At 33.8% G+C, this 22,952-nt stretch overlaps 4 protein-coding genes across 7 annotated transcripts; 1 reads left to right on the top strand and 3 right to left on the bottom strand.

Annotated features, from left to right (window-relative positions):
- Nucleotides 1-929: 929 nt before the first annotated feature.
- On the bottom strand, nucleotides 930-7,414 carry LOC129896191 (sodium/calcium exchanger NCL1-like). 3 transcript variants are annotated; one of them, XM_055972034.1, is made up of 9 exons: nucleotides 7,002-7,411; nucleotides 5,845-6,042; nucleotides 4,904-5,085; nucleotides 4,249-4,394; nucleotides 3,909-4,167; nucleotides 3,476-3,627; nucleotides 3,038-3,299; nucleotides 2,061-2,370; nucleotides 930-1,248 (listed from the first exon to the last, which is right to left on the bottom strand). In XM_055972034.1, the coding sequence occupies exons 1-9, from the start codon at nucleotides 7,348-7,350 to the stop codon at nucleotides 1,094-1,096; spliced, it is 2,013 nt and encodes a 670-aa protein (XP_055828009.1). In that variant the 5' UTR covers nucleotides 7,351-7,411; the 3' UTR covers nucleotides 930-1,093. The 3 variants fall into 3 exon arrangements, with proteins under 3 accessions (XP_055828009.1, XP_055828008.1, XP_055828010.1); XM_055972033.1 differs by having other exon boundaries at nucleotides 2,065-2,370; nucleotides 7,002-7,410; XM_055972035.1 differs by lacking the exon at nucleotides 2,061-2,370 and having other exon boundaries at nucleotides 7,002-7,414.
- A 2,753-nt stretch (nucleotides 7,415-10,167) lies between these two features.
- Nucleotides 10,168-12,343, top strand: LOC129895393 (ras-related protein RABA1f-like). The gene is made up of 2 exons (XM_055971107.1): nucleotides 10,168-10,559; nucleotides 11,501-12,343. Exons 1-2 carry the CDS (start codon nucleotides 10,339-10,341, stop codon nucleotides 11,928-11,930), a joined length of 651 nt encoding a protein of 216 aa, XP_055827082.1. The 5' UTR covers nucleotides 10,168-10,338; the 3' UTR covers nucleotides 11,931-12,343.
- Nucleotides 12,344-12,994: 651 nt separating this feature from the next.
- LOC129895392 (uncharacterized) lies at nucleotides 12,995-20,003 on the bottom strand. 2 transcript variants are annotated; one of them, XM_055971104.1, is made up of 8 exons: nucleotides 19,468-20,003; nucleotides 17,574-17,777; nucleotides 16,936-17,430; nucleotides 15,408-15,518; nucleotides 14,843-15,031; nucleotides 14,365-14,589; nucleotides 13,594-13,714; nucleotides 12,995-13,499 (listed from the first exon to the last, which is right to left on the bottom strand). In XM_055971104.1, exons 1-8 carry the CDS (start codon nucleotides 19,894-19,896, stop codon nucleotides 13,375-13,377), a joined length of 1,899 nt encoding a protein of 632 aa, XP_055827079.1. In that variant the 5' UTR covers nucleotides 19,897-20,003; the 3' UTR covers nucleotides 12,995-13,374. The 2 variants fall into 2 exon arrangements, with proteins under 2 accessions (XP_055827079.1, XP_055827080.1); XM_055971105.1 differs by having other exon boundaries at nucleotides 12,996-13,499; nucleotides 16,936-17,427.
- A 1,030-nt stretch (nucleotides 20,004-21,033) lies between these two features.
- Nucleotides 21,034-22,848, bottom strand: LOC129895612 (uncharacterized). Its single transcript, XM_055971345.1, has 2 exons — nucleotides 22,663-22,848; nucleotides 21,034-21,868 (listed from the first exon to the last, which is right to left on the bottom strand). The coding sequence occupies exons 1-2, from the start codon at nucleotides 22,828-22,830 to the stop codon at nucleotides 21,302-21,304; spliced, it is 735 nt and encodes a 244-aa protein (XP_055827320.1). The 5' UTR covers nucleotides 22,831-22,848; the 3' UTR covers nucleotides 21,034-21,301.
- Between the last annotated feature and the right edge of the window lie 104 nt (nucleotides 22,849-22,952).

The following is a 22,952-nucleotide window of genomic DNA, read 5'->3' as shown; positions in this document are numbered from 1 at the left end:
AAAAGCATGATTTTTTTAATTTAAAAAAACAGGAAAGAGAAGGTGGGTGGGGGTCTCTAATCTGATTTTGACAATACAAAAGATTTTTTGTTGTCCAAGTGGTTTCTTGAAGATTCTTTGTGCTTTCTTTTTCCTAAAGTTGAAAAGACAATCATATAAATTAGCCTAAGTAACTCTTTAATTAACTAATCTACTCAATTTTAAGTTCGAGTGTTGAGAATGAATAAAATAATTAAATATTATCCCTTTAAATAGCCCCTTAAATTTTAGTTGAAGCCCTTATATTTTAGTGTAGTAAATTTTAAATACAATATAATCATATTAATATATGCAGGGTGATTTTACAAATAAGGTCAGAAAAAGATGGATATATATAAATTTTATCCTATCTTTATAAGATAGAAAAATTATTTCTGATAGACTATCGAACGAAAAACATTTGTCAGAGGAAAAAAAATGCAAGAGTAATAAATAGAAATTAGATATAATGAAAATATCGAAGACATAAGGCATTGACATAAGAAATAGTCACTATTAGAAATAGAGGTTTTTTCTATCGTGAATCGATGAGAAATTTGTGCTATAAAATATGATTTTTTAAATCTTATTTCCATTAAATCAGCTCACTGAGAAAACGCATGACGGAAAATAATTTAATTCTCAATAAATTACTGAGAATAACCATTGAATATTTTTTTCCCTCCTCACTAATTCAATCAAAATATTTATGAAAATAGCCACTAAACGCTTCCAAAGATTACTTTCTAACGAAAATGAACAACTAATTAACAAGTTTCCTAATGCCTAGCATTTTTACCACAACCACACATCAATTGCTTATCAACATTTGTTTTAGTCGACGCGTCAATTGTTTATCATCAGTTTTAATATTTTTATCCAAACATGTAACTATTTACTTATAAAATTAATTTCAACAAATCATAATGTTCATTAGCTATTTACAATGAGCTCAACACAAAAGGGCTCTAGATATAATAGTCCCAACCAAAGTACTCATTGAATTAGAAGGTAAAAGAACATCAGACAAGAAGGGTAAAGAGAAAATGCCAAGAGGCTTGTCCAAAGTGGATATCTAGTACAGAATAATGCAAGAAGTCCAATTACTGCACAAGCTACCAAACCTATTAGCACTTGTGCTGAATAATCCCAAGTTAAGTCCTTTGCACACACTATAGCCAATAGTGTTGTCATGCCCATGATGTTGTTCATGATCACTCCACCATATATCTGTTTGCACAACAACAACAAAAAGAAAAAAATTACTCAATCATATTTTCCCCTTTTATCTTAGTTGAGGAGTTGAAGTTTATCGATTCAGAATTTGTTATTGAACCCATAGCTCGTTTTAGTAATTGTGTTTGCAATTAGATATTTATATATATTAATGAATTTCCTAATATAACTACAGGGTCTAAGGAAAATTTACTAGGTTCGTTTCAATCCGTACGTATAGCCTATTTTGCCAAGCTTTTTGGAAGCCAAAAGTATTTATTTTTAGAGAATTGAGATGTTTGACCAAGCTTTCAGAGAAGGAAAAGCATTTTTAAGTAGTAGCAGAAGTTGTTTTTCAGAATTGAAAAAAGTAGCTTTTTCCGGAAGAACTTTTGGAACGTTGATTATTGTTCTAATATTGCCAAAATTGCTTTTCACATTGATTTAGCCGAATACAAACTACTACTCTTTAAAAGTACTTTTCTTCGAAAAGCAATACATAGGTAGACATCTTAACTTGACCTCAATTAGCAACTAAACATCCCAACTTTAAAAATGCACATTTAAACATCTTAACTTGGTTTAAGTTGGCCCCATAAACACCCTAACTTTGAGAATCCACATCTAGAATGCACATTCGAAAATTGTGCAACTTAAGGTGTCTAGATGTGCAACTTAAACCAAGTTAAGGTGTAGATATAGCATTAGAAAGTTGGTTGTTTAGTTATTAGTTGAGGTCAAGTTAAAGTGTTTATCTATGTATTCTGCCTTCTCGAAGAAGTAACAAAATAAACAAATTTTGAAAGCTTGACTACACAGATTATTACCTACCTCTGAGAATGTCAAAGAAGCAGTTTTTGAACACTTCTGACTTGCTGGAAAGATTGCTGCTATTGTCATTCTTGCATTTAGAGCCAATGGTACTATCACAAAGGGAATGAGGAAAGAAGGCATTCCAATAGCTTCAGACAACTTTTGAATACTTTTTACTAGTGGTTTTGAACACAAAGTCAACATTGCAATCCCCAAAATCACTTGAAAAATAGATTTGTTAAAAGCCCATGTCAACAACTTATAGTTAATTTCTCCATCTTTTTCCACCTCATAAACCAATTTTTCAACTTCACCCCACATAATCTACACAAAACAAGACCACATTAAGTCAATCGTAAGGAGGAATCTTTACATCGAAACTTCAAAAAGAAAAAAAGAATGAAACGAAGGATAAACGTATGTACAAACGTATTGAGTATTCCATCAAATGATTAATGACTAATCGTATTTTTTCTATAAAAAATTTGAACAACTGGTGTGAATCGAATCTACAATGAAGGAAGAAAAATCTTTAAAATTCTCATTATCTTTAATAAGTAAAGTAGACAAACTTCTAGGTCCTTAGTAGCGTTAACAAAGAAGGAGTTAGTTAAAACAACCTTACCCTTGCTTTATGAAGATAGAGATGTTGTTTTCGATAGAGTCTCAGCTCAACTCAAGTATGAGCTACTCTTATAGATAGACTAAAAAATCAAACAAAGTTCTTTTTGTGTTCAATTGAAAAAGAAAGACACATACTTTTCCTAAGATGATCAAAAGTGATCTATAACAATCAATTTTTCTTCAAATAATGACATCGAAAAGAGATCTTTCTTAATTTAGAAAAGACAATAGTACATAAACGTTTCATTTAACTTGACCTCAGCTGTCATCCATGCCCTTCAAGTTAAAGAGCACGTTGATGTATATATTATGCCTTAAAAGTTGAATCTTTTCTATATGAAGAAGTATGAAATATTGCTTACTTTACCTTGTCATATTCATCAATGGCCCTCTTCTTGTCCTTGCAATTAGTCACACGAATAGCCTCATTGAGCCATTTTGTCATCCCATCGACAAATTCATGTTCATCGATCATGTTATTACGATTTGTATCAAAATCTTTCATCACCTTCATGACCGAATCATCGCTATTTAGTTGCATTTCACCATATTTGACTGAAAGTACTAATTTTTCCAATTCATGTTGTGTTATGAACTTGTTCCCATCACTATCATATTGATGGAAGATTCTGCAAAGATTAGGAATACATAGGTTTAAATCACCTCCCTAAGCTTACCTAATCTAATTATGTGTGAACAATCAATCGTGATAAATCGACTGATCCATAATTATGAGAAATGCGTCTGTCACACGAAATGTGATCGATCGTTTCTTGTGAAACTAAAGGAATTAGAAGGAACTTACTCTTTTATACGTTCGATGTTGGGACTTCCATCATCTTTGAGAATGTGTTCAGCTTCTAATGCTTGACTTTCTACATGCTTCAAGATTTTTGCCATTAGTTGCTCAATTTGAGCTATTTCACCCCTTTGCTTCTTAGTATATTGCTGAACAACCTGTTGAGATATCGAAAAGTTCTCAAATATTTATATAATAATCAGAGACTGATCTAAGATTTGAAGACGAGGGAGGCACCACTATCTTTATTTTTAAACAAGGCCAAATGAGATATATGATCATTTCTTAAGGTATAACATGTTACATTACATTGATATATCTTTATACTATAAGCGTATAAAACTTAATTAAATCCAATTAAAAGTACCAATGCACTAGTTTACGCTAAACATAAGGGGGAAATGAGAGATTTTAGAATATCGATAACGACTCAGATCACCTCATACAAAATCCTTTTGATAGTAGAATCATCACTTGTAGCTAACATCTTAGCTTCTTCTATCCATCTTTTGCATCCTTCAACAAACTCGTCCTCATCGATTCTCGTGTCATTGTTAATGTCAAAAGCTGTCAATATTTTGGAAAGAGCATAATTTTTGTCAACCTTAATTTTACCAGATTGCATATCACTTATCAATTTCTCCAATTCAACAAGTGTTATGCTTTTGTTTGCATCTCTATCGGTCTCAGAAAATAACCTGAAATGCACATGTTGAAATAAGAGAGTCACACGCTTAAACATGGTATCAGAACAGACACAAGTCTGCACATGAAACTACCTTTGGATGACCTGAATATCAGGTCGTCCTTGTTTATCAATTAGCATCCCTCCTGCATGCCTTTTCACATGTTGAAGAAAAGCAGCTAGCAAATTCTCATATTTCGAATATTCTAAACTTCTTTCTTGAATCCATGGATCCAAAAGCTATGGGAAAAAAAACAAGAAATTGAAATTTTTCAAGTCAATAAGAATAAAATCTCACAATAAACGAACATGTTATGTAGGCATAATACATAAACATGTCCCTTTAACTTGACCTCAACTGACATTTATGTCCTTCAACTTTGGATGTGCACATTAGAAACTTAAACTTGTATCACAAGCATCCTACGTAGCGTCCTACGTGTGCATACGTAGAAACTGATTTGTATTATTCTACGTAGGACGTGTGTGTCTACTTATTCAACTATATAAAAGTTTAAGTATCTACTTGTGCACATCCAAAGTTAGAGGCATAGATGTTAGCTGAAGTCAAGTTAAATGGCACATTTATGTATTACGCCTATATGTACTATGTGCTCTATAAAAAAAAATCAGCTCGCTTTAAGCTATCAGAACCCTTTAAGGTGCGATCTTTCTCCAGACTCTATATGAACGTGAGATATTTCATGCACCAGACTGTCCACGTTCTTCATCAAATTCGATATAATTACCTGATAAATGAAGTATGACAGTAAAAATGTGACGGATATTACAAGCGTGGCGAAAATCACGATACGCCTTCCAAAATATGTGTTGAAAGCATTAACAAGTTGCATCAGAGCAAATGGGATCAAGGAGAGAAGCATAATTCCAGCAGTGTAATTAGTCTTTTTGTCAATTGTAACACCATTATCTGTAAAATAAAAAAAATATTGAAGAAATTAAGATCACAACTTAGGCTTCTATAATTGACAAGAAAATTTAAAGCTATGTAGGCTAATGTAGCTTCTCTTTGTGTCTCACAAGGATATTTTGTTTGGTCAAATTTTCAAAATCTGTTTATTTTGTGAAATGCTGTTTGTCAGAAGCGCTTCTTGGACAAGAATTTTCGTTCCATCAACTGAATTAATCGTACTTTCACTTTTGTGGACAGAGTAGCAGTTCGTGTTTGGCTAATCAATTTGAAAAACACTTTGTCAATATTAGATCTGTAATTTGTGTTTGGTCAAGGTTTTAAAAGTCGTTCCGAAGAAACGCTACTTTTGTAGTTGACATTATACATAAATGTGCCTTTTAACTTGGCGTTGGCTAGCGCATCTATGTCCTCCGACTTTGGGTGTTTACAAGTAGATAATTAAAATTGTATAAAGTTGAACTAGTAGACACACACGTCTTATATGTCATAATACACATAGAATATAAATTGCCACGCAAGATATCATATAGGACGCATGTGTCTACTTGTAGTTTCTTAAGAACAAGTTAAAAGGCACATTTATGTATGTATTATGCAATAATTTCTGCTACGACTCAAGAGAACTTATTTTTTACCGAAAAGTTTGGTCAAACAACTTAACTCTCTAGAATAAGAACTTTTTGAAAAGTAAAAAAAATATTTTTGGGTTCCGAAAAGCTTAACCAAACAGGCCATAAGGTCGGGTAGAAAACTTACTCTTCAAAATTTGCAAAGAGTTCAAAATTGAGGATTCTTCAGGTTGTAAAGTTGATTTTTCATGCCTCTCTTTTGCACCAAATATGACACATATTCCCCACATAATAGTAAGATTAAATACTGTGGCTCCAACATTAGTGCTTACTCCAGTAGAGACCTGATTTTGAGCTTTCTCTTTACTAGAAAAAACTCCAGATGCTACAAGAAAGCAGTACAATAAAAGTAGTATTAGAATCATAAAACTATAATTAGTTGATCAAGGTATAAAAGAGTCATGACTGTAAATAGAAAATTATCGGGTTAAAACGATCCAAAAATACTCTTAACATAGTCGGATATTGTTTGTTTTGGTTTTTCCCAAAAACCCTCATACTATTAAGAGTATCCAACACCTTAGATTGTTCAGCTACTATCAGTTGTTTTATTACTGTCTGTTGTTTCCATTATTTCTATTACTTCTTTTTCTGGACTGTCTTTATCTTGAACTAGCGGAGGATCAGAAACAACCATTCTACCACTGAGGTAGAGGTCAAGTTTGCGTACACTCTACCCTCCCCAGATCTCACTTTGTGGAACTATACTGGGTATGTTGTTGTTGTTGAACACCTTATAAGTAGCTTCCTTTTCTTTACTACTTTTCATGTGGGACTTTGTTCACACTCACCAATAATCTCCCCGTTGAACTAAGTTCCACATTATCCATCACCATTCATGGGCTAATTTGGAGATTAATTGTGCGCCGTAAACGGGCAAAAGGCACTAAGTCAAGCACCACACCATCACTTTGCCATCTTCATACTCATCTCATCGAGCTGTTAGCTCTTGTATCAGTTGTTGAGCCAAAACAACACAAAAATAATCCTTATATGATGTGATATCGTTCGCTTTAATCCAAGCCCACACAATTTTCCTCAAAAAGCTTTACATCATTAAGAGTATACAAAATCTTACAAGTAGCTTCCCTTTTCTTTTCTTTTGGTAACTAACTTAAGTTGTATTAATCACCAAGTGAACTTAATAAATCATCACTTTATAAGCCACATTCCTTTTCTTTTCTACTTACCATGCATTTAGACGTTTGTTCACACACCCAACAAAACAAAGAAAAAAAAAGAGTAAACGAAACAACGATAAAAATCACATTTTTTTTTACTAACCAATAACCAAGATAATCCTTGGGAAAGCCTTCAAGATTTGAAACAAAGTAGCCCCAAAGATGCCTGTACCAAGTATGTTGAAGAGTGTTTTGCTTCCATTTGAAACCATTTTTTCTCCAACAATCAACAAGTATTGATAGATTGCTATTAGGAAAATGAAACCTCCAACACTATCAGCACATGGAAAGAAACCATATAGATGTTCACATTGGCCATACATAGCTTGATTTTCAACTTGATCAACTCCATTTGAGACAAGTTGATCTGAAGAATTTAGTCTTAAAATCCTGCTTTGCACCTTACTAACAACTAAAATAAATGTTATTATCCATATGGAAAGGCTTTGCATTATTGAAAAGAGATGAGAAGTGTATAGTCTAGTGTGACTACTAACTAGTATTGACTGATTGAATCCATAGATAAAGGGTTACTTTTTATAGTGGAAATTCTTCACTTTAGTAGAGATAAACAATAGAAATTGACTATAAAAGTTGGCAATTGCATAGAATTGGCCCCTCCAATTCCCCTTTTTTTTTCCAAATAATTTCCAAGACTACACTTGTTCACAAGATAAATCTCCTTGCTTTTGCAAGATTGGCATATGAAAGAGGTTGTTGTAATTATTGGAGGAGCCAGAATTTTTAGTAAAGAGATTCAAAATATGAAAAAGTAAATTAATGAACTAGTCGAAGGGGTTCGACATGTACTATATATATATATATATAAAATATTATTTTAATTATATATAAATAGTATAATTTTTCGTCAAAGGAAATTCGGATGAACCCTTGACTTTAAGATGGATCCGCCTTTGGTTTTACCATGTTATCAAAAGCAAAAAGGCGCAAAAAAAGTCTAAGGCTTCTAGCGCAAAGGGAAAAAAATACAAATATATATGTTTAGTAGATTCAAGACTAATAATTATAAGCATGACTGATAAATATATGAAGAAAGAAGTTTTTTTTAAAAAAATTGCGATAAAGTGTAAAAAAAGGCTCATTGGCAATAATATTAAAATGAAATAATATTTTATCGTGAATCGTGATGGTATAATGGCTATTGATGCCAACGTCATAGAACGATCGTCACCATGATTTTAATACACCATTTTTAAATTTATTGGCTTGATTCAAACAAACTAGTATTTTACATGAATTTGGATATAAAATCTTTTATAAAAAATAAAACTAAAACTTCTGTATTTAAAAATTATATAAATTAATAAAAGATAAAATTTAAAATATTTAAAAAATATATAATTAGAATTTTTTTTTAATTATTTAAAAAGTAACTAAAACAAACAAATTAAAATGGGAGTATCTTCAAAATGATTGGGGAAGAATCTAGACAAGTCTAAATAAAGTTATCTGACATTCACTAACATGAGTTATGGTGCAATGGTAGGACTATTTCACCCTTAATTAAAAATCTCGAGTTTGAGCCTTGAGTAAAAAAAAAAATTATTTGGAAGCGTCACCCCCTAAATGGAACATGCAATTTAAGATTTGGATTTAATCAGGCTTCAGACATCAGATGAAAAATCAAAAAAGAGAAAAGTTACCGGACATCCCCTGACATTTCTCCATGATACAATTTTATATATATGGCTTGTCAATGTCCACTTTTTTTGTGCTGCTAGTCTTTAATTACAAATGATAGATGTTTAAATCATATTAAAAAATATGGACCCAAACCTTTTCTTTTTTGATAAAAGAGAAGGGGTATAAAGATATACATTGCACAAAAGGTGATTTCTTTTTAAATTATCTTATTCACAACCTTTTGAAAGTAGCCCATAAAGAGATGAAAGTTTGAAAATGAAATTTAGGTCTAATTCAAATTCAATTAGGTAAGACTATACAAAGAGATGATTTTTTGGTGCAACAAACATGGACGAATGTTATTATTTAGTTATAGATTCATCTTAACCTAATATTTTTAATGATGAAGATAAATTTTTACGTAAAAATCTATCAAAATTGCTCAATTTAAGGATTATTGAAGTATATCAAAGACAAACATTTTTCATACCAAATGCTTGGGAATTAGGCAATGTATATTGATAACTAGCAATCGTTTGAAACCCCTTGCCAACGAAAGCAAGAATTTGCCTTCTGGATTGAACTGGTCGCACCGAACTTGTCGCTTGTGTGGTTTGCGAACTATTGCATAGGAGCGGGGTTCTATTCTGTGCACATCCAAAGGATAGCGACTGCGGATTTTTCTTGTCATCAAAGAAAAAAAAACATCGATACCTAGCAATCAAGATATATTGTACTCTCCCCGTTTCAATTTATATAGGGAAAATATATTTCATAAATAATAATTTACACTAATTGACTCTTCGCCACCCCTCTTACTCACCTCCAATCCTTACCCCTAATGTATTTGTCTAAAATATGTATAAATAATTTTGAGAAAATATTTTTTACTTATTTACCGAACATCAGGAAAAAAAAAATTACCGAGAGAGAAATTAATGTGACTATTGATACAAGCAAACAAATAAATTGTACCTCTATTTCAGTTTATACAGGAAAAACAAATTTCATAATAAGTGATAATCCATATTGATTGTCTCCTTTTCGTCGCCTCCACTCACCACCCTCCCCCCCCCCCCCCCACCTAATCCGTGCCATCGCCTTGTCTAGATTATATATAAATGTACTTGAGATAATATTTCCTGATTATTTATCAAGGACCACAAATAAATAAGAAAATCACTTATTACCTAGGAAAACATGATTTTTCGTTGAAAACAGTTCCCACCCTACCAAACACACCCTTCGTCCTCTACATTTTCTAGGGAAAAGGAAGGGAAGACCATTGTGCTTTTCAGAATGGGATCTCCATACATATAACCGGACAGATTTAGTATCTATCTTTTTTTAGTTAGTACACATAAATTATACGCAATCATATACATATTATACTGAATTATACATCCGCTGGCTACTTTTAAATTAATCAGTTTAATTAATTCTTCTTTGCTTAACTTTACAAAAATATTTCATTGCCAAACTGAAAAACTCCCACCCTCACATCCTTCCTAAACAAAAGGAGAGGTGATTTGTTATTTCATTTGAGGTAAGATCATTAATTCATTAATATTAATCCATTTTATTATAATCTCTCTCTCCCATTTTCTCTCTTTCTCCCCCCTCCCTCTAAAAAAAAGGTACTTTAACAAGAAAGAGCTTGTTTATTAAAAGAGAGGGTGAAAGCAAAAGAAAAAAAAATAGCTCAAAAAGAGAAAGTGATTATTAATTTTTTTCAAATTCATATGTAGAAAAAAACCATCATTAGCAAATAAAGAATATTAATTAAAAAGAAGAAAATGGGGGCATATAGGGCTGATGAAGATTATGATTATTTGTTCAAAGTTGTTCTTATAGGTGATTCTGGTGTTGGCAAATCAAATTTGCTTTCTCGTTTTACAAAAAATGAATTTAGCCAAGAATCTAAATCAACAATTGGTGTTGAATTTGCTACAAGAACAATTCATGTTGACGATAAGATTATCAAAGCTCAGATTTGGGATACTGCTGGTCAAGAAAGGTGCCAATTCTTTCTCTTTTTATTTGAATAAATCGTGACGGATTCAGAATTTTAAGTTAATCTGCAAGTATTTTTTATGGACGTATATATAATATTCGACCATATTTGATACTATTACATCTAATAAAATCTCATCTAACAATTGCGCATTCAAAATTTAGATGTTGTGGATTCAACAACAATGTGTTTTGAAATTCATGTCTAAGTCTATTATATTTGCTTTTAATCACTCGATCGTGAAACATTAGGAACTTCGAATCTATTATTGAATTTGTCACTATATTTGAATCAAATTTAATAATCATTTTTAATATATTTAATTTTTGTGTATATATACAATTCCTGAGACATTCTCTTGTTTTCAAGTCATGGGAATTGTTTTCATCACTAACCAATTAAGCTCAGATAGCGTGTTTGTATTCAAACATCAAATCAGGACATGTTTGACAAGAACAAATCAATCATCAAACCTAGGTTCAATATTAATGTATACAACATAGCCATCAAACGGACAAACATCCTTCTATCGCAGTCTTTTCCTATTGAATATAACCTTTTGTTTTTGCATTGAGGTAATTAAGGAGGGAAGAGAAGTAGTACGAAAAAAAGTGCTCATGTCGATCCTACACTATGATTCTTCGTTCTCCTATTAAATTTCTAGTTAGATTATCACTACTTTTACCACTTTCCCCTTCCACCCCCACCCACCATCAACAGACAAACATCCTTCTATCGCACGGCCTTCACCTGTTGGACATAACCTTTTCTTTTTGCACTAGGGTAGGGAAGGGAGGGTAGTAATATTTATGTCTATCCTACGGTACGATTCTTCATTTTCTTATTAAATTTCTAGTTAGATGATCACTGTGTCCACTACGTCATACCCCCCCCCCCTCCCGCCCCGCCAATTATCTAATCATTTTTCATGTCTCATAAAAAAGGTACCGTGCCATCACTAGTGCATATTATCGAGGAGCAGTGGGTGCCTTACTTGTTTATGACATTACTCGTCATGTAACATTTGAAAATGTAGCAAGATGGCTTAAAGAACTCAGAGACCACACAGACCAAAACATCGTCGTCATGCTCGTCGGAAACAAGGCGGATCTCCGCCACCTCCGAGCTGTCCCCACAGGTGAATCGAGCGGTTTTGCAGAAAGAGAGAACACTTTCTTCATGGAAACATCTGCACTCGAGGCACTCAATGTTGAAAACGCCTTCACAGAAGTACTCACTCAGATATATCGAGTGGTTAGTCGAAAAGCTCTTGATATAGGAGATGATCCAGCTTCTGTGCCAAGAGGACAAACAATTAACATTGGGAAAGATGATGTATCTGCGGTTAAGAAGGGTGGATGTTGTTCCGGTTAAGCAAAAAGATCGATCCAGAGGTGAATTAAGAATCTAGAGTCAGCGCATTCAAAATGATCAGTATGATCTTTTTTTGGTATACACATAATTCGAGAAGAAAATAATGGATTCAATTGAATCCACCCTAGATCCGCCTCTGTATGCAAGTATATATATATACACATCAAATCCCATTTTCAACAAATGTAAGTTAGGGCAAAAGAACTAATAGCACATTATTTTGTGGAGGAAATTAAAGGGGGATGGAAGTACATTTAGCTTAAAAGTTTACTTGTTTTATATTTTTCATGTGTAATTTGTAAATCAAGGGAATTTCAGCCAAGGAAACTTTCTTGTTACAACATACTTGCAATAGACTTAATGTTAGAAGAAGTTGCATTTTGTTTCACCAACCAAAAATAGAAGTAGAAGGTTTTTCTTTTTCTTTTCTAGATGAACAAAAAGAAATGCATTCTTTTCTGTTATCTTCTTCTATGCCAAGTGTGCAGTGCTAGAGTTCTAATTACGAGTTCAGTAAAACTCAGTTGCTTTGACTCAAAAACTTGTATTTGTGTTAAGAAGTCCACTTAATATGTAAAAATAATTTATCTAACCCGGTAAAGCTCTTTTTTCTAGATCAATCCAGATCAACCTAGAAACTCAACATTCTAGATCAGCTCTGTTGCAAGTATATTTGATTTTTGGCAAGTCATATACTCATATTTGTAGTATCAAATTTAGAATGAATGCAACAAATAATGAAGTAGAAGTCATGAAACTGAGAAAATTCATACTCTTTTAAGACGAAGCCGTTCTTGCATGAAACAAAAGTTCTTACCAAATATTGGCCTTCCTTTGTTGGGGGGTTCTCAAGGAAGAAGCGGAAAGGAAAGGTTTGTTGCACGTTTTCTGGGAGTAAATGTAATGCCTCCTTTCTCTCTCCAAGGGGAGGGGGACATTTAAATAATCTGAGATTGTTACTCAGACTCTCAAAAAATGTCGGTCACACCCCTGTTGATACTCCATAAATGTACTACTTTTGGAGGATCTAACATGCATCTGTCGAGATTTTTAAAGAATCCGAACAACATAGGTTTGGGATGGATCAGGTGTTTTACTCCCTTCCGCCCAATGGTTTTCTGTTTCCTTGTTAGTGGATGCAATTACTAAACAAAAGTAAAGTTTGTGGGAAGTCTTCTTTTATGTCTTGTCTGTACAAAAGTTGGCTATGCACATTGTGACTAGCTCACTTTTGCATTAACGCAAGAAAACAAAGGTTGTTCTTCAACCACACTACGCTGCAGCGATACCAACTAAACTCACATTACAGTTTATTAAGGAGGGGACTGGAGTAGAATAAACGAAAAAGAAATGTAAATTTCCATTGATCCTTTATACCTGGAAAGAGTCTTGCCCAGCACTGTAACTAGTTGTACAAATATTGAATATGGTGGTGCCAAAATGTTCATATACTAATTTCAGTTACAGGTCTTACCAAAGCAAATGAACTTTGGGGATTTGTTGACATCAATAATTCCAGTACAACAAAATCACTGGGGCGGCTTATCTTGAGACCTCGCTCTATCAAGCCTGCATTCAAAAATCGCCCTAGCTAAGTAACTGACATCTTCGTAGGCTTAGACAATCAATTAAAAAAACAGCTAGTGAGAATATTTGTATTTACCAGGAGAAAGATTTTTCTCTCCATAGAGCTCTTTCACTAAAGGGTTTGCTTCCCACTGATTTTCAGCAACACAACTTGTAGGCTCGAATCCAACAATTTTACCATCCCCGGATAAAACAACCTGATTGGCATACGTATATAAGCACATCAACTATGATAAACACATCTAAACAACCAACTTCCAGGAACATATGAACTAGTTAATTGAAATGGTCATGACAAATCTATAGCCATGTTCAATTGGCAACTATAGAAGAGTTGAAATCCAGATGAGAAGAATTAGTTTAAAACGGTAGCGAAAGGCCTTACAAGAAAAGAAAAACTAAAATCAAAGTGTTGGGGCCTGAGGAAAAAAAAAGTACCAATGAAAATAGGATCTTCAACGCTTAAATTTTATAATTCAGAAATCTCGTGAACTCAAAGTGCAAATCCGACTCCAATTAACTCATTTCAGGAACTTTTGAATCATTTATCAAGGGGGTCCTATATTTGTGAACAGGATAATGGTGTGATCTAAGCTAGATCAAGCATTCAAGCTTGATAACTAGCTTGTTTAATTGTGTTTGTCCATAAGATGCAGTGGGCAGCTCTTATATTTCTCGCTTATTCCCAGAGGAATATATTTGGTTAAATGTTCACAAAAGACCAAAGCCTTCCGTTGTCCTTGATTCTGTCCATGAGTAGCACAAGATTATAATTAATATTGTGTTTTTATGTTATAATGACGAAAAATGGAAAAATAAACCCAGAAACTGCATCCTAAAAAGAGACCTGATAACTAGCAATATCTTGTGCAGCTGCTTTTATCTCATCTTCAATTCCTTCTGATGGCATGGAGCTGGAATTAAGATCTAAATCTTTAGAATCCATCTCATTTTTCAGGTATATCGGAAGCTCCCCAATCCATGCAGAGCTGCCAGAACCCATCACTATATCTCCAGGCCAACAATAAAATTCCTTGATTCTCTTAACGATGGAGACACAGTAATCTTCCAACTACAGAAACAAAGAGCACTTGGCAATGTGATGATTGAACAATATCACCTATTGATAAAAAAGAGAAAATACCTAGGGTAAAATGATAATCAACTAAAAGAGCGTAAAAAACAATAAAAATGGCCAATAACGCAAAGCATATGTCATCCACTACACGGTCATAGTAAATATGGACCACAACAAATATAGAAATAGTAACTTCTTATGACAAGTAATAGAACGGAGAGTGTGTTTGAACTAATAAAATCCATACCTTGCAAGATTTCATGGACTGATGCTGAATAGACATCATGTCAGATGAGTTGACTGGATTAACATCCGGGTGAAAGTGCTTCCTAATCGGGAGATGAGGAATATAACGTTGACCAAGAATTCTTATAGCAACAAGAAAAATTCCACTTGCAAGGACCATAGAGATTGCCTTTGACATAGAAATGCTTCTCTAGAATCCAAAAGGTGAAAATGTTATTATCCATTTGGTTCCGGAAACCATCTTTAGTACTTAAAGTAATTATTTAGATAAAAGAAACTTATATTCATATCCAATACTCCCAAAAGATAGAGAATGCATGAATGTGAAGGAATGCAAGATCAAAGAAGATATCAACTAGCCATTCAGGACTTCATGCATCAGTCACACACAAACCACTTCCAACAGTGAGTTCAAATACTTCAAATAGCTAACTAATGAGGATGCTTTATTAAAACTGTATCCGTTTATAAATCAAAAATTAGAAAGAAGACTGGTTACAGAAGAAATAATCACTTCATGGATAACAACAAATAAAGCAGGCATGTAAAGAGCTTATATGTCATACCTTTCTAGATGGCGAATTGATAGATTTTGCAACAACACCCAATGATAATTGCTTATAGGGAAGTGTATAGACATCTTCATAATACATATCTAGAACGTCACTTAGACCAACCTGAAAAAGTAAAACAAGGCCAAATAATTATTAGAGATGATTACAATACCCATCAAGTGTGGACTTCAAATGAAATTTTTCCTGTAGATAACATCACATCTTAACTTGAGTCTTGTAAGATCAAAAAGGAAAAGCATTTGGAAACATCTTGGGAGATATAAGCACTTGATGACAGAGATGTTCATAGTCTATTGGCTTCGCACACCCCAATTCCCTGGACTATTGATACGCACAATTACTAAGAGGGCTCATCAACAAAAATAACACGGATGACCTAATACACATCTCACTGTTAGAAGTCAAGGTTGCAAATTTTAGAACCTTATGCTTTGGGGACAAAAAACCTGTATGAACGTCCAAAACCAAGGTGCTAGAAGACTAAAGTGGTCATATCTTTAGCATCTACAATATTGTCTAAACAATCTTGACATGAAAAAGAGGGAACCATAATTAAGAAACCAAAGAGCTATTAAGAAAGTTATCTCAGAGTGACACTTACAAGAGCTTCCAAGGGGAAGGGAAAATGAAAATGAAACTGATTCCAATTTGTTTGTCCGGTTTTGACTAGGCACGAAATTTAAGAAAGTAAAGAAGACTCTTGAATCTTGTGGTCTTAAACTAAGGATATGTAGAATGTACCAAAATGTCCTTTAATCTTGTGGTTTTAAACATACCATGGGGAAAGTTGGAACTAAAGAGTTGCTCAAAAATAAAAAGGAAATAGGCATTCTTTTTAAGACGGACTAAAAAGGAAAGTAAGACAAGCAAATTAAAACGGATGGAGTATTTAATAGGAATTAAAATTTCTATATATGTATACACACACGTCCCTAACAGCTGAAACTACATAGCATGACCAGTCAATTGGCCAATGAGAAACAAGAAATGACTCTAGTAAAACAGACCATTCAAGATTTGGCACTAGCAAAAATGCTATACATTTTCTTCATATGTGCATTCCTAGTGTTAAATCTTCCAAAGATTAAGGCAATCAAACTTTTCAACCTTTTATTGCATAGCCATAGACGGAAAGAAAATTCTCCACCAATGCATTAGCTTACCCATAGGGTGACTAGGTTCTTTCTCTTTTAGTGCTAGGCAAACCACAGATAAATATTGGAGAATTTAATGGTTGTGAATTAATCAAATCAACAATGCAAAGCACAAGACAGTGAAACAAATACTTACCAAATGCATGGATATCTTGATAATTGTCCACAAATACGAAAACAACATCAACACCAATGATAAGTGATATCTATTCGAGTAGTTCGTAACTAACTAGTGCCTCAAGGCAAAGGAGCTATCTAAGTTATCTTTATATGATACTTTTTGATGAAGTGTCTGTTGTATAATATACATTTCATTAACCTTAAATGTGATACAAGAAACAGAAATGCAGAGAACATGGAGTTACCATTTGGGAGTGAGTCAGAAAAACCTCCCATGTGTTTGTTGCTGTTTCCTTCCACCCTTCAAATTTCACATTGCCAAGTTTCTCAGCATCAATCTGCAATTTGTAAGCAGGTACACACTCACTCAGCCAAGCAATAAATTCGGGGCCCCCAGTTTGTTCCAGTTTGGAGTATGCAGTTGAAGTTAACCAATTGCCCATCCATCTTCCCTTCCTTGATCTGTAATTCACCCTTTCGGAAGAAAATTTCTGGAGCAAAATATTGGCATTTGCAACTATCTCACATTCCATTAAGTTGTGTAGAGTAACAGAGGAATCTTTTGAGACAATGCTTTGATGTGTGTGAAACCAGGGGAAAAACTTCTTTGCTGCTCCACCAGGAGTTTCATTAAAGAAATGTCTTTTAGTGCTTTCGAGAGCAGAAAGACAAATAACTTCTGCAATAACAGAAATGACTCGTTCATCTGATGACGTGATGGCAAAAGATGGAGGTACCTGCTGATAGGAAAGGAATAACAGAACTCAACCTATCAGTATCACGTTGCACCTGCAAGGCAAACATTATAAATCTGATATTATAAAAGAGCATGATGAATGGAAAGACAAGATAAAAAGATAGAAACATTAAAAAAACTCCCCACCTCTCTCAGTGTTTCAAGATCATCCATATTCCTTTCTGCTCCAGGTATAAAAAGTACTAGTTCAAAGTTCCAAAGATGTTGCAGAGTCACTTGTCTAAATGTCATGGCAAGTATATTTGTAGATGTCGTGCCGGAAAGCATCTCTTTAGTTATGGTACTTCTAAGCTTGTGGGCTTTTTCCATAACTTTTCTTGCTGGTAAAAACTGCCAGAATGTCAAACTTTAGACACACTATAACCATCATAATACATTGCCATAAACAGAAGCAAGGGCATTAAACTTCACCACAAAAAAATGAAGATCAGCTACATCATTATTAACTTCAATGACAAGGATTCACGCTAGAAACAATCGCTTAAAACTTAATAGACATAACAACCTATGAAAAAATTGTCAATCAAATGCTAAAATAGAAGTACAAATATTTTAAATGGAAAGGAAAAATTCCCAAATCAAACTATATATGAAATCCAATGATTCATTTTATATTTCTCTTTCATTCATTATGATCTACTACTCTTATTTATTAGTCGACCCTCAACGTCTTTAAAAAGGATTCGAACAATAAAACTACTTTCACAACTACGACAAGAAAATTTTATAAACTGAAGGAAAAGGATCATCGGTCATGCTGGAAATGTTTCAGCTTCAATAACAGCAGCTAAATTATTCTATGAGCTATATAAGAAACATGCAAATACAGACACCTGGGTTTTGGTTTAAGGGTAAAAGAGCAGCACGAGATGTGGATTAGCCGCACGTCACGAAGTAGAACCATGTCAGTTTACACAAACAAAAGCCTGGTATTTTTAGTGGAGGAGGGTTGAAGGGTGGGCCCATTATCCGTCGAGTTTCGACTGTGCACCAGCTGGCCCTTAGGAATTTCTCGGTTCTTAGAAAAAACATACAAATAAAGTGACTTAAAAAACAGTAGATTGTACTTTCCTATAATTAGAGATCCATTAGATATATGAGCTACATACTCTGTTTTCAAAAAATCCATGAATGGTTATTCTTAAACACATATATGAGGAATCAGAAGTTTTAATGTTGAAGGAAAATCAGTAAATCAATATGTTCCCTTATGTAACAACTTAAGACTTGAACTGAGACATAAAGACTTGAACTGAGACATAGTTTTATATTTTCACATTGTATATGAAATTATACAATATGAAGATGGACCTTGCATTTCTGCGCCTCGACCAGTGGGTCATGGAAGTAGCAATTCTACCATTGTTTCTTGCTTAATGATACATGATAAACAGAACAAAACTTTCTTCTAGGTAGATTAAACAAATGAAGTTACCTTCTACATATGCACAAGTAAAGTCTAATTTTCCAAATATCAGACACCAATATATTAGTGCTTCTGATTTTCCAAAAAGACCATATTAGTGCTTCTGAAGTAGCAATTCTACCACTATATATATAAGGTCAAAATTATTGTTAATGTTTACATAGTACACATTGAATCCACTTGATTTCTTCGTGTGTTTATCTCTTTATATTTTAAACACCCTTAATAAAAATCCTGAGCCCGCCACTAAACACAACTATAGTAGTACGTCCACATAAATTCAATGGTCGAGTAGAAATAGTAATGTGCTCACCAGTCTACATATGCACAAGTGAAGTCTAATTATTCAAATATAAGCACAACTATATTACTCCCACTGTCCCAATTTAAGTGTGTCATTTTCCTTTTTGGTCTGTCCTAGCAAGAGCACGTCTTTCTATATTTAATAAGTTTTTCAATTCCAACATTCTGCCGAGCAAGTTTAAAGAATACACATTTTTAGTTTGCAAACACGAAATTCAAAAGTCATTCTTTATTTCTTAAAACTCTGTGCCCATTCAAACTAAAACACTTATATTGGGATGATAAACTCACCAATCTAGTGGAAATAGTACTGTGCTCATCAGAAGGTCCCGGAAACAATGTTTCAACAACCATAGCATTCATGCCAGAGGAAATATGTTCTCCAGCAGCTTCACCACCGTCCGCCGCCGCAGCAGTAAGTGCCTGCTGGAAGTCAACAGCACCAACCAATGTGAGTCGAGCTAAATCGTTCTCATAAGTTCTTAAACAAGGTACAGATTTCTCGTCTCCGTCGAAATCAGCTACTGCCTCGAGAATGTTTTCCTCTGTCATCGGCTTGAACGGCTTCTGCTGCGCCGAGCATGAAATGGAACGGCGACGGTTTCTGTAAGGTGTGAAGTGTAAGTTGCGGAAGAAAAAAGGATGTTTTCTGATTGCGGAATTGGTTTCCAGTGAGATGGAATTGGCCGGAGAGTGAGTGAGAATAAGTGTGAACGCCATTGTTGAGGGGTTTCGGAGGTTAGGGTTTATTTCAAAATTTGTCGCATTTCTGGCGGGTACTCTATGATTGGGGTCCGACTTCGAGTGTGAATAAATGGGTGCTTCGAATATTTAGTTAATGTATACTATGGTTCTAATTTATATGACATTCTTTAGATTTTGAGATTTGAATATATTTCTTTTTTACCATCTCTTCTTAATATTTTAATGAAATAATAATCAAAATATACACCTAACGTATTATATTTTTGTGAGTTTTATACATGAACTATCACGTATTTATATTTTCTATTAAGAAAAAGGTAGGGAAAATGAGGAAAGGGACTACAAGGTAGGAAAATCAAATTATTACCACAAGGTGAAAGTTTATGTAATCAACCAACTATGCTATTAAGATTATTCATTTTCTACCTGAGTTATCACCAACTAATTAAATATGTCACAGCTAATTGTTGGTAGTTGAGTTGATCAGTGAAGTCAGAATTTTTATTAAAGGATTCAAAAATATGAAGAAGTCCTCGAAGTTGATCGCGCACGCTCCAAATCCACCACGATGAAGGTTTCGACCTCCGAATTCCCTCCAATCTCGGAGCCATTATATATGGTGGAATAGAAATAGGTTGCGTATCAGGAAGAACATCAATTCCAAAGTTGATTTCTCTATCAGAAGAAATTTCGAAGGGGATTCAATATCTATTATATATACATAAAAAACATGTTAACTTTATGTATACAGTGTAATTTTTTATGGAAGGGAGTTTGAATCTAGCTCTGCCCCGAAGTTGATATTAATGTCTTTGTAGCAAATGGTGGAGTCAAATATAGGTTTGTAGGTTCAATAGAATTCAAAGGTGTTGGGCCGAACCCTATGCTCTACATAGGTTATATCTAAGCCTTATATTGATATTCTTTTCAATTCATTTTGAAATTTCTTCTTTTTGGGATATCGCACAATCCGTTTAGATATTTGTATGTGATTAACAAGCAAGTAGAACTTGGACTTTTGGGGTGGGACTTTGTATATGTGTGTGATTAACAAGCAAGTAGAACTCAGAGTTTTGGGATCGAACTTTATATATGTGTATGAACAACAAGCATATATTGAATTAGATATACATTTTAAAACTCAATCTCGACTCTAAACTCACAACATCTAAATTTTGAATCTATCGCTGTTTGGTAGCCTTTCTTGTTCTGATCTATAATTATTTGAAATAACAAATACAACCTCTCTCTTTTTTTGTTTCATAGTTCATGAATAAGAAGAGGTTTTGTGCTACCAAGTGCATAGTTCCTGCAAATTTATGCAAGAAATTTGTCTTTAAATACATACAATTGTTTACATTACTTTCAGATAACCTTAGAATAGAACTCATATTTTGTACAACCTTCAAGGACAGAAATTTCACATAACTAAACGCTCGATAGGAACTTTCCTACTCGTTGTTTCCTCGAGTCTCTCGTATGGCTGCTTTCCTTTAACAAACGATCGATGCCTATGCAATTGCTTCGTGTTTTTATCGAGGTAATGGAGTAGGAAAACCATTCCTATCGACGTAGCAAACATAGGAATTGGTCCAAAAAACCATAACAACAAAGGTGTAGCAAAATAGAGTGCTCTAAGTCCTAGTGACCAAAAATCACCTCCCCTTATCACAGCCAATTCAACGTAGCTAACCGGTATATCAGTATCAGGCGTGCTGATTAGGTAATTCGCGTGAATGAAGCACCTTGACGATTGAACAAAGCATGAAAATGCCAGCATGAAGCAGAGTAAAAGGCTAATGAATTTGATGGACATTGTTTCTAGTCTTGTGTCACCATATATTATTTCACTACTGAAAACACTATTATTGGCCATCCAAGCTCCAATTAGAAAACTCAAACTTAGTGAAACAGATGCCAAGAATGTTGCTCCAGAGAGACTAGATCCTAGAACAGTTAGAGCTGTATCAATGTTCTTTTTATCAGCCTGCAAGAATTCCACATAAAATTTAATCAAATGTTATTTCAAAAAACCTTCGAGGTAACAATTGTCTATCGGAAACAGTCTCTCTCTTTCCGAGGTAGGAGTAAAGTCTGCGTTACATTCTATCCTCTTCGGACCCAATTTGGTCGGACTACACTAGATATGTTGTTGTTGTGTTTCGAGGTAACAATTGAGAGAATACATTGGTAATTACTCTAGACAATGACGGAACTAGAAATTCTAACAAGGAGATTCAGAAAAATAAGAAACATGCTAATTGACAAGTTGTCCTTATATTGAGATTCAACAGTTTATATATATATAAAAAGAATATATAATTATCTTACTTGCACCATGTGATTTACGAAAGAAGGGGAATAGTCGTGGAACGCTAAAACTCTTAACAAAATGAAGAACAAGGTACTAGAAGCAACAACAACAACATATTCAATGTAATCTCACACGTGGATTTGAGAAAGATGGTGTATACACAGCCTTACCCTAAGGTGGAAATGTTATTCCCAATAGACCCTCTATCAAGCACTAGTAGCTTAATCATAAATTAAATTTTAACATTAACATGAGACAATAAAATAAGAAACGAAAGTTGTAAAGATCAAACAAGCAAAACGAGAGACATTATTAGTACAAATAAATAGTGAAAAGAGATAAGCAACAATAACTATGCCTCAGTCCCACGTCCTTAATTTGAGCGCATTTCATATCATCATACTAAATAACATAAAAAGGTGAAAACCAAGAATCAAAGCTAAAATTGAAATGTTATTTAAACTTACCAACATAACTTTTTCAACCCAAGCTCTTTTGTCGTTATTTTCAAATCCCATGACAGTAGTATGAGGAACTTTTAGGTATCTATAGAGCAAATGAAGATGATAACCAAACATAATAATTAGGCCACTTGGTACCAAGAACAAATCAAGGTACTCTTTTTGGAAAGCCATTATAGTTTTTTTCTCTTCTAATGTGAAAAAAAAATAGAGTTGTGAGGAAAAAAAATTGGATGATTTCAATCATAATATTGTTGTGCAAAAATTGTTGCTTCAAAGGAACTAAATGGCATCTT

Source organism: Solanum dulcamara, chromosome 7 (assembly GCF_947179165.1).
Source record: "Solanum dulcamara chromosome 7, daSolDulc1.2, whole genome shotgun sequence".
In the NCBI taxonomy this organism is placed as follows: Eukaryota; Viridiplantae; Streptophyta; class Magnoliopsida; order Solanales; family Solanaceae; genus Solanum; species Solanum dulcamara.
Note: the sequence above shows the minus strand (reverse complement) of the source record. Positions and strands in the feature narration are given on the sequence as shown.

Bases quoted from the DNA above. Each gene is read 5' to 3' on its own strand.
- LOC129896191 (XM_055972033.1), bottom strand. From the start codon at position 7,350: ATGCAAAGCCTTTCCATATGGATAATAACATTTATTTTAGTTGTTAGT. The intron at 5,086-5,844 runs GTAAGTTTTCTA...TTTATTTTACAG, and splicing joins CTCTTTGCAAATTTTGAAGA to ATAATGGTGTTACAATTGAC. The intron at 3,300-3,475 runs GTAAGTTCCTTC...TAATCTTTGCAG, and splicing joins AACATCGAACGTATAAAAGA to AATCTTCCATCAATATGATA.
- LOC129895392 (XM_055971104.1), bottom strand. From the start codon at position 19,896: ATGGCGTTCACACTTATTCTCACTCACTCTCCGGCCAATTCCATCTCA. The intron at 14,590-14,842 runs GTATGGATTTTA...TTGTTTCTGTAG, and splicing joins AGTCCATGAAATCTTGCAAG to TTGGAAGATTACTGTGTCTC. The intron at 13,715-14,364 runs GTCTCTTTTTAG...TATGCCAATCAG, and splicing joins AAGATATTGCTAGTTATCAG to GTTGTTTTATCCGGGGATGG.
- LOC129895393 (XM_055971107.1), top strand. From the start codon at position 10,339: ATGGGGGCATATAGGGCTGATGAAGATTATGATTATTTGTTCAAAGTT. The intron at 10,560-11,500 runs GTGCCAATTCTT...CTCATAAAAAAG, and splicing joins GATACTGCTGGTCAAGAAAG to GTACCGTGCCATCACTAGTG.
- LOC129895612 (XM_055971345.1), bottom strand. From the start codon at position 22,830: ATGGCTTTCCAAAAAGAGTACCTTGATTTGTTCTTGGTACCAAGTGGC. The intron at 21,869-22,662 runs GTAAGTTTAAAT...GAATTCTTGCAG, and splicing joins GGGTTGAAAAAGTTATGTTG to GCTGATAAAAAGAACATTGA.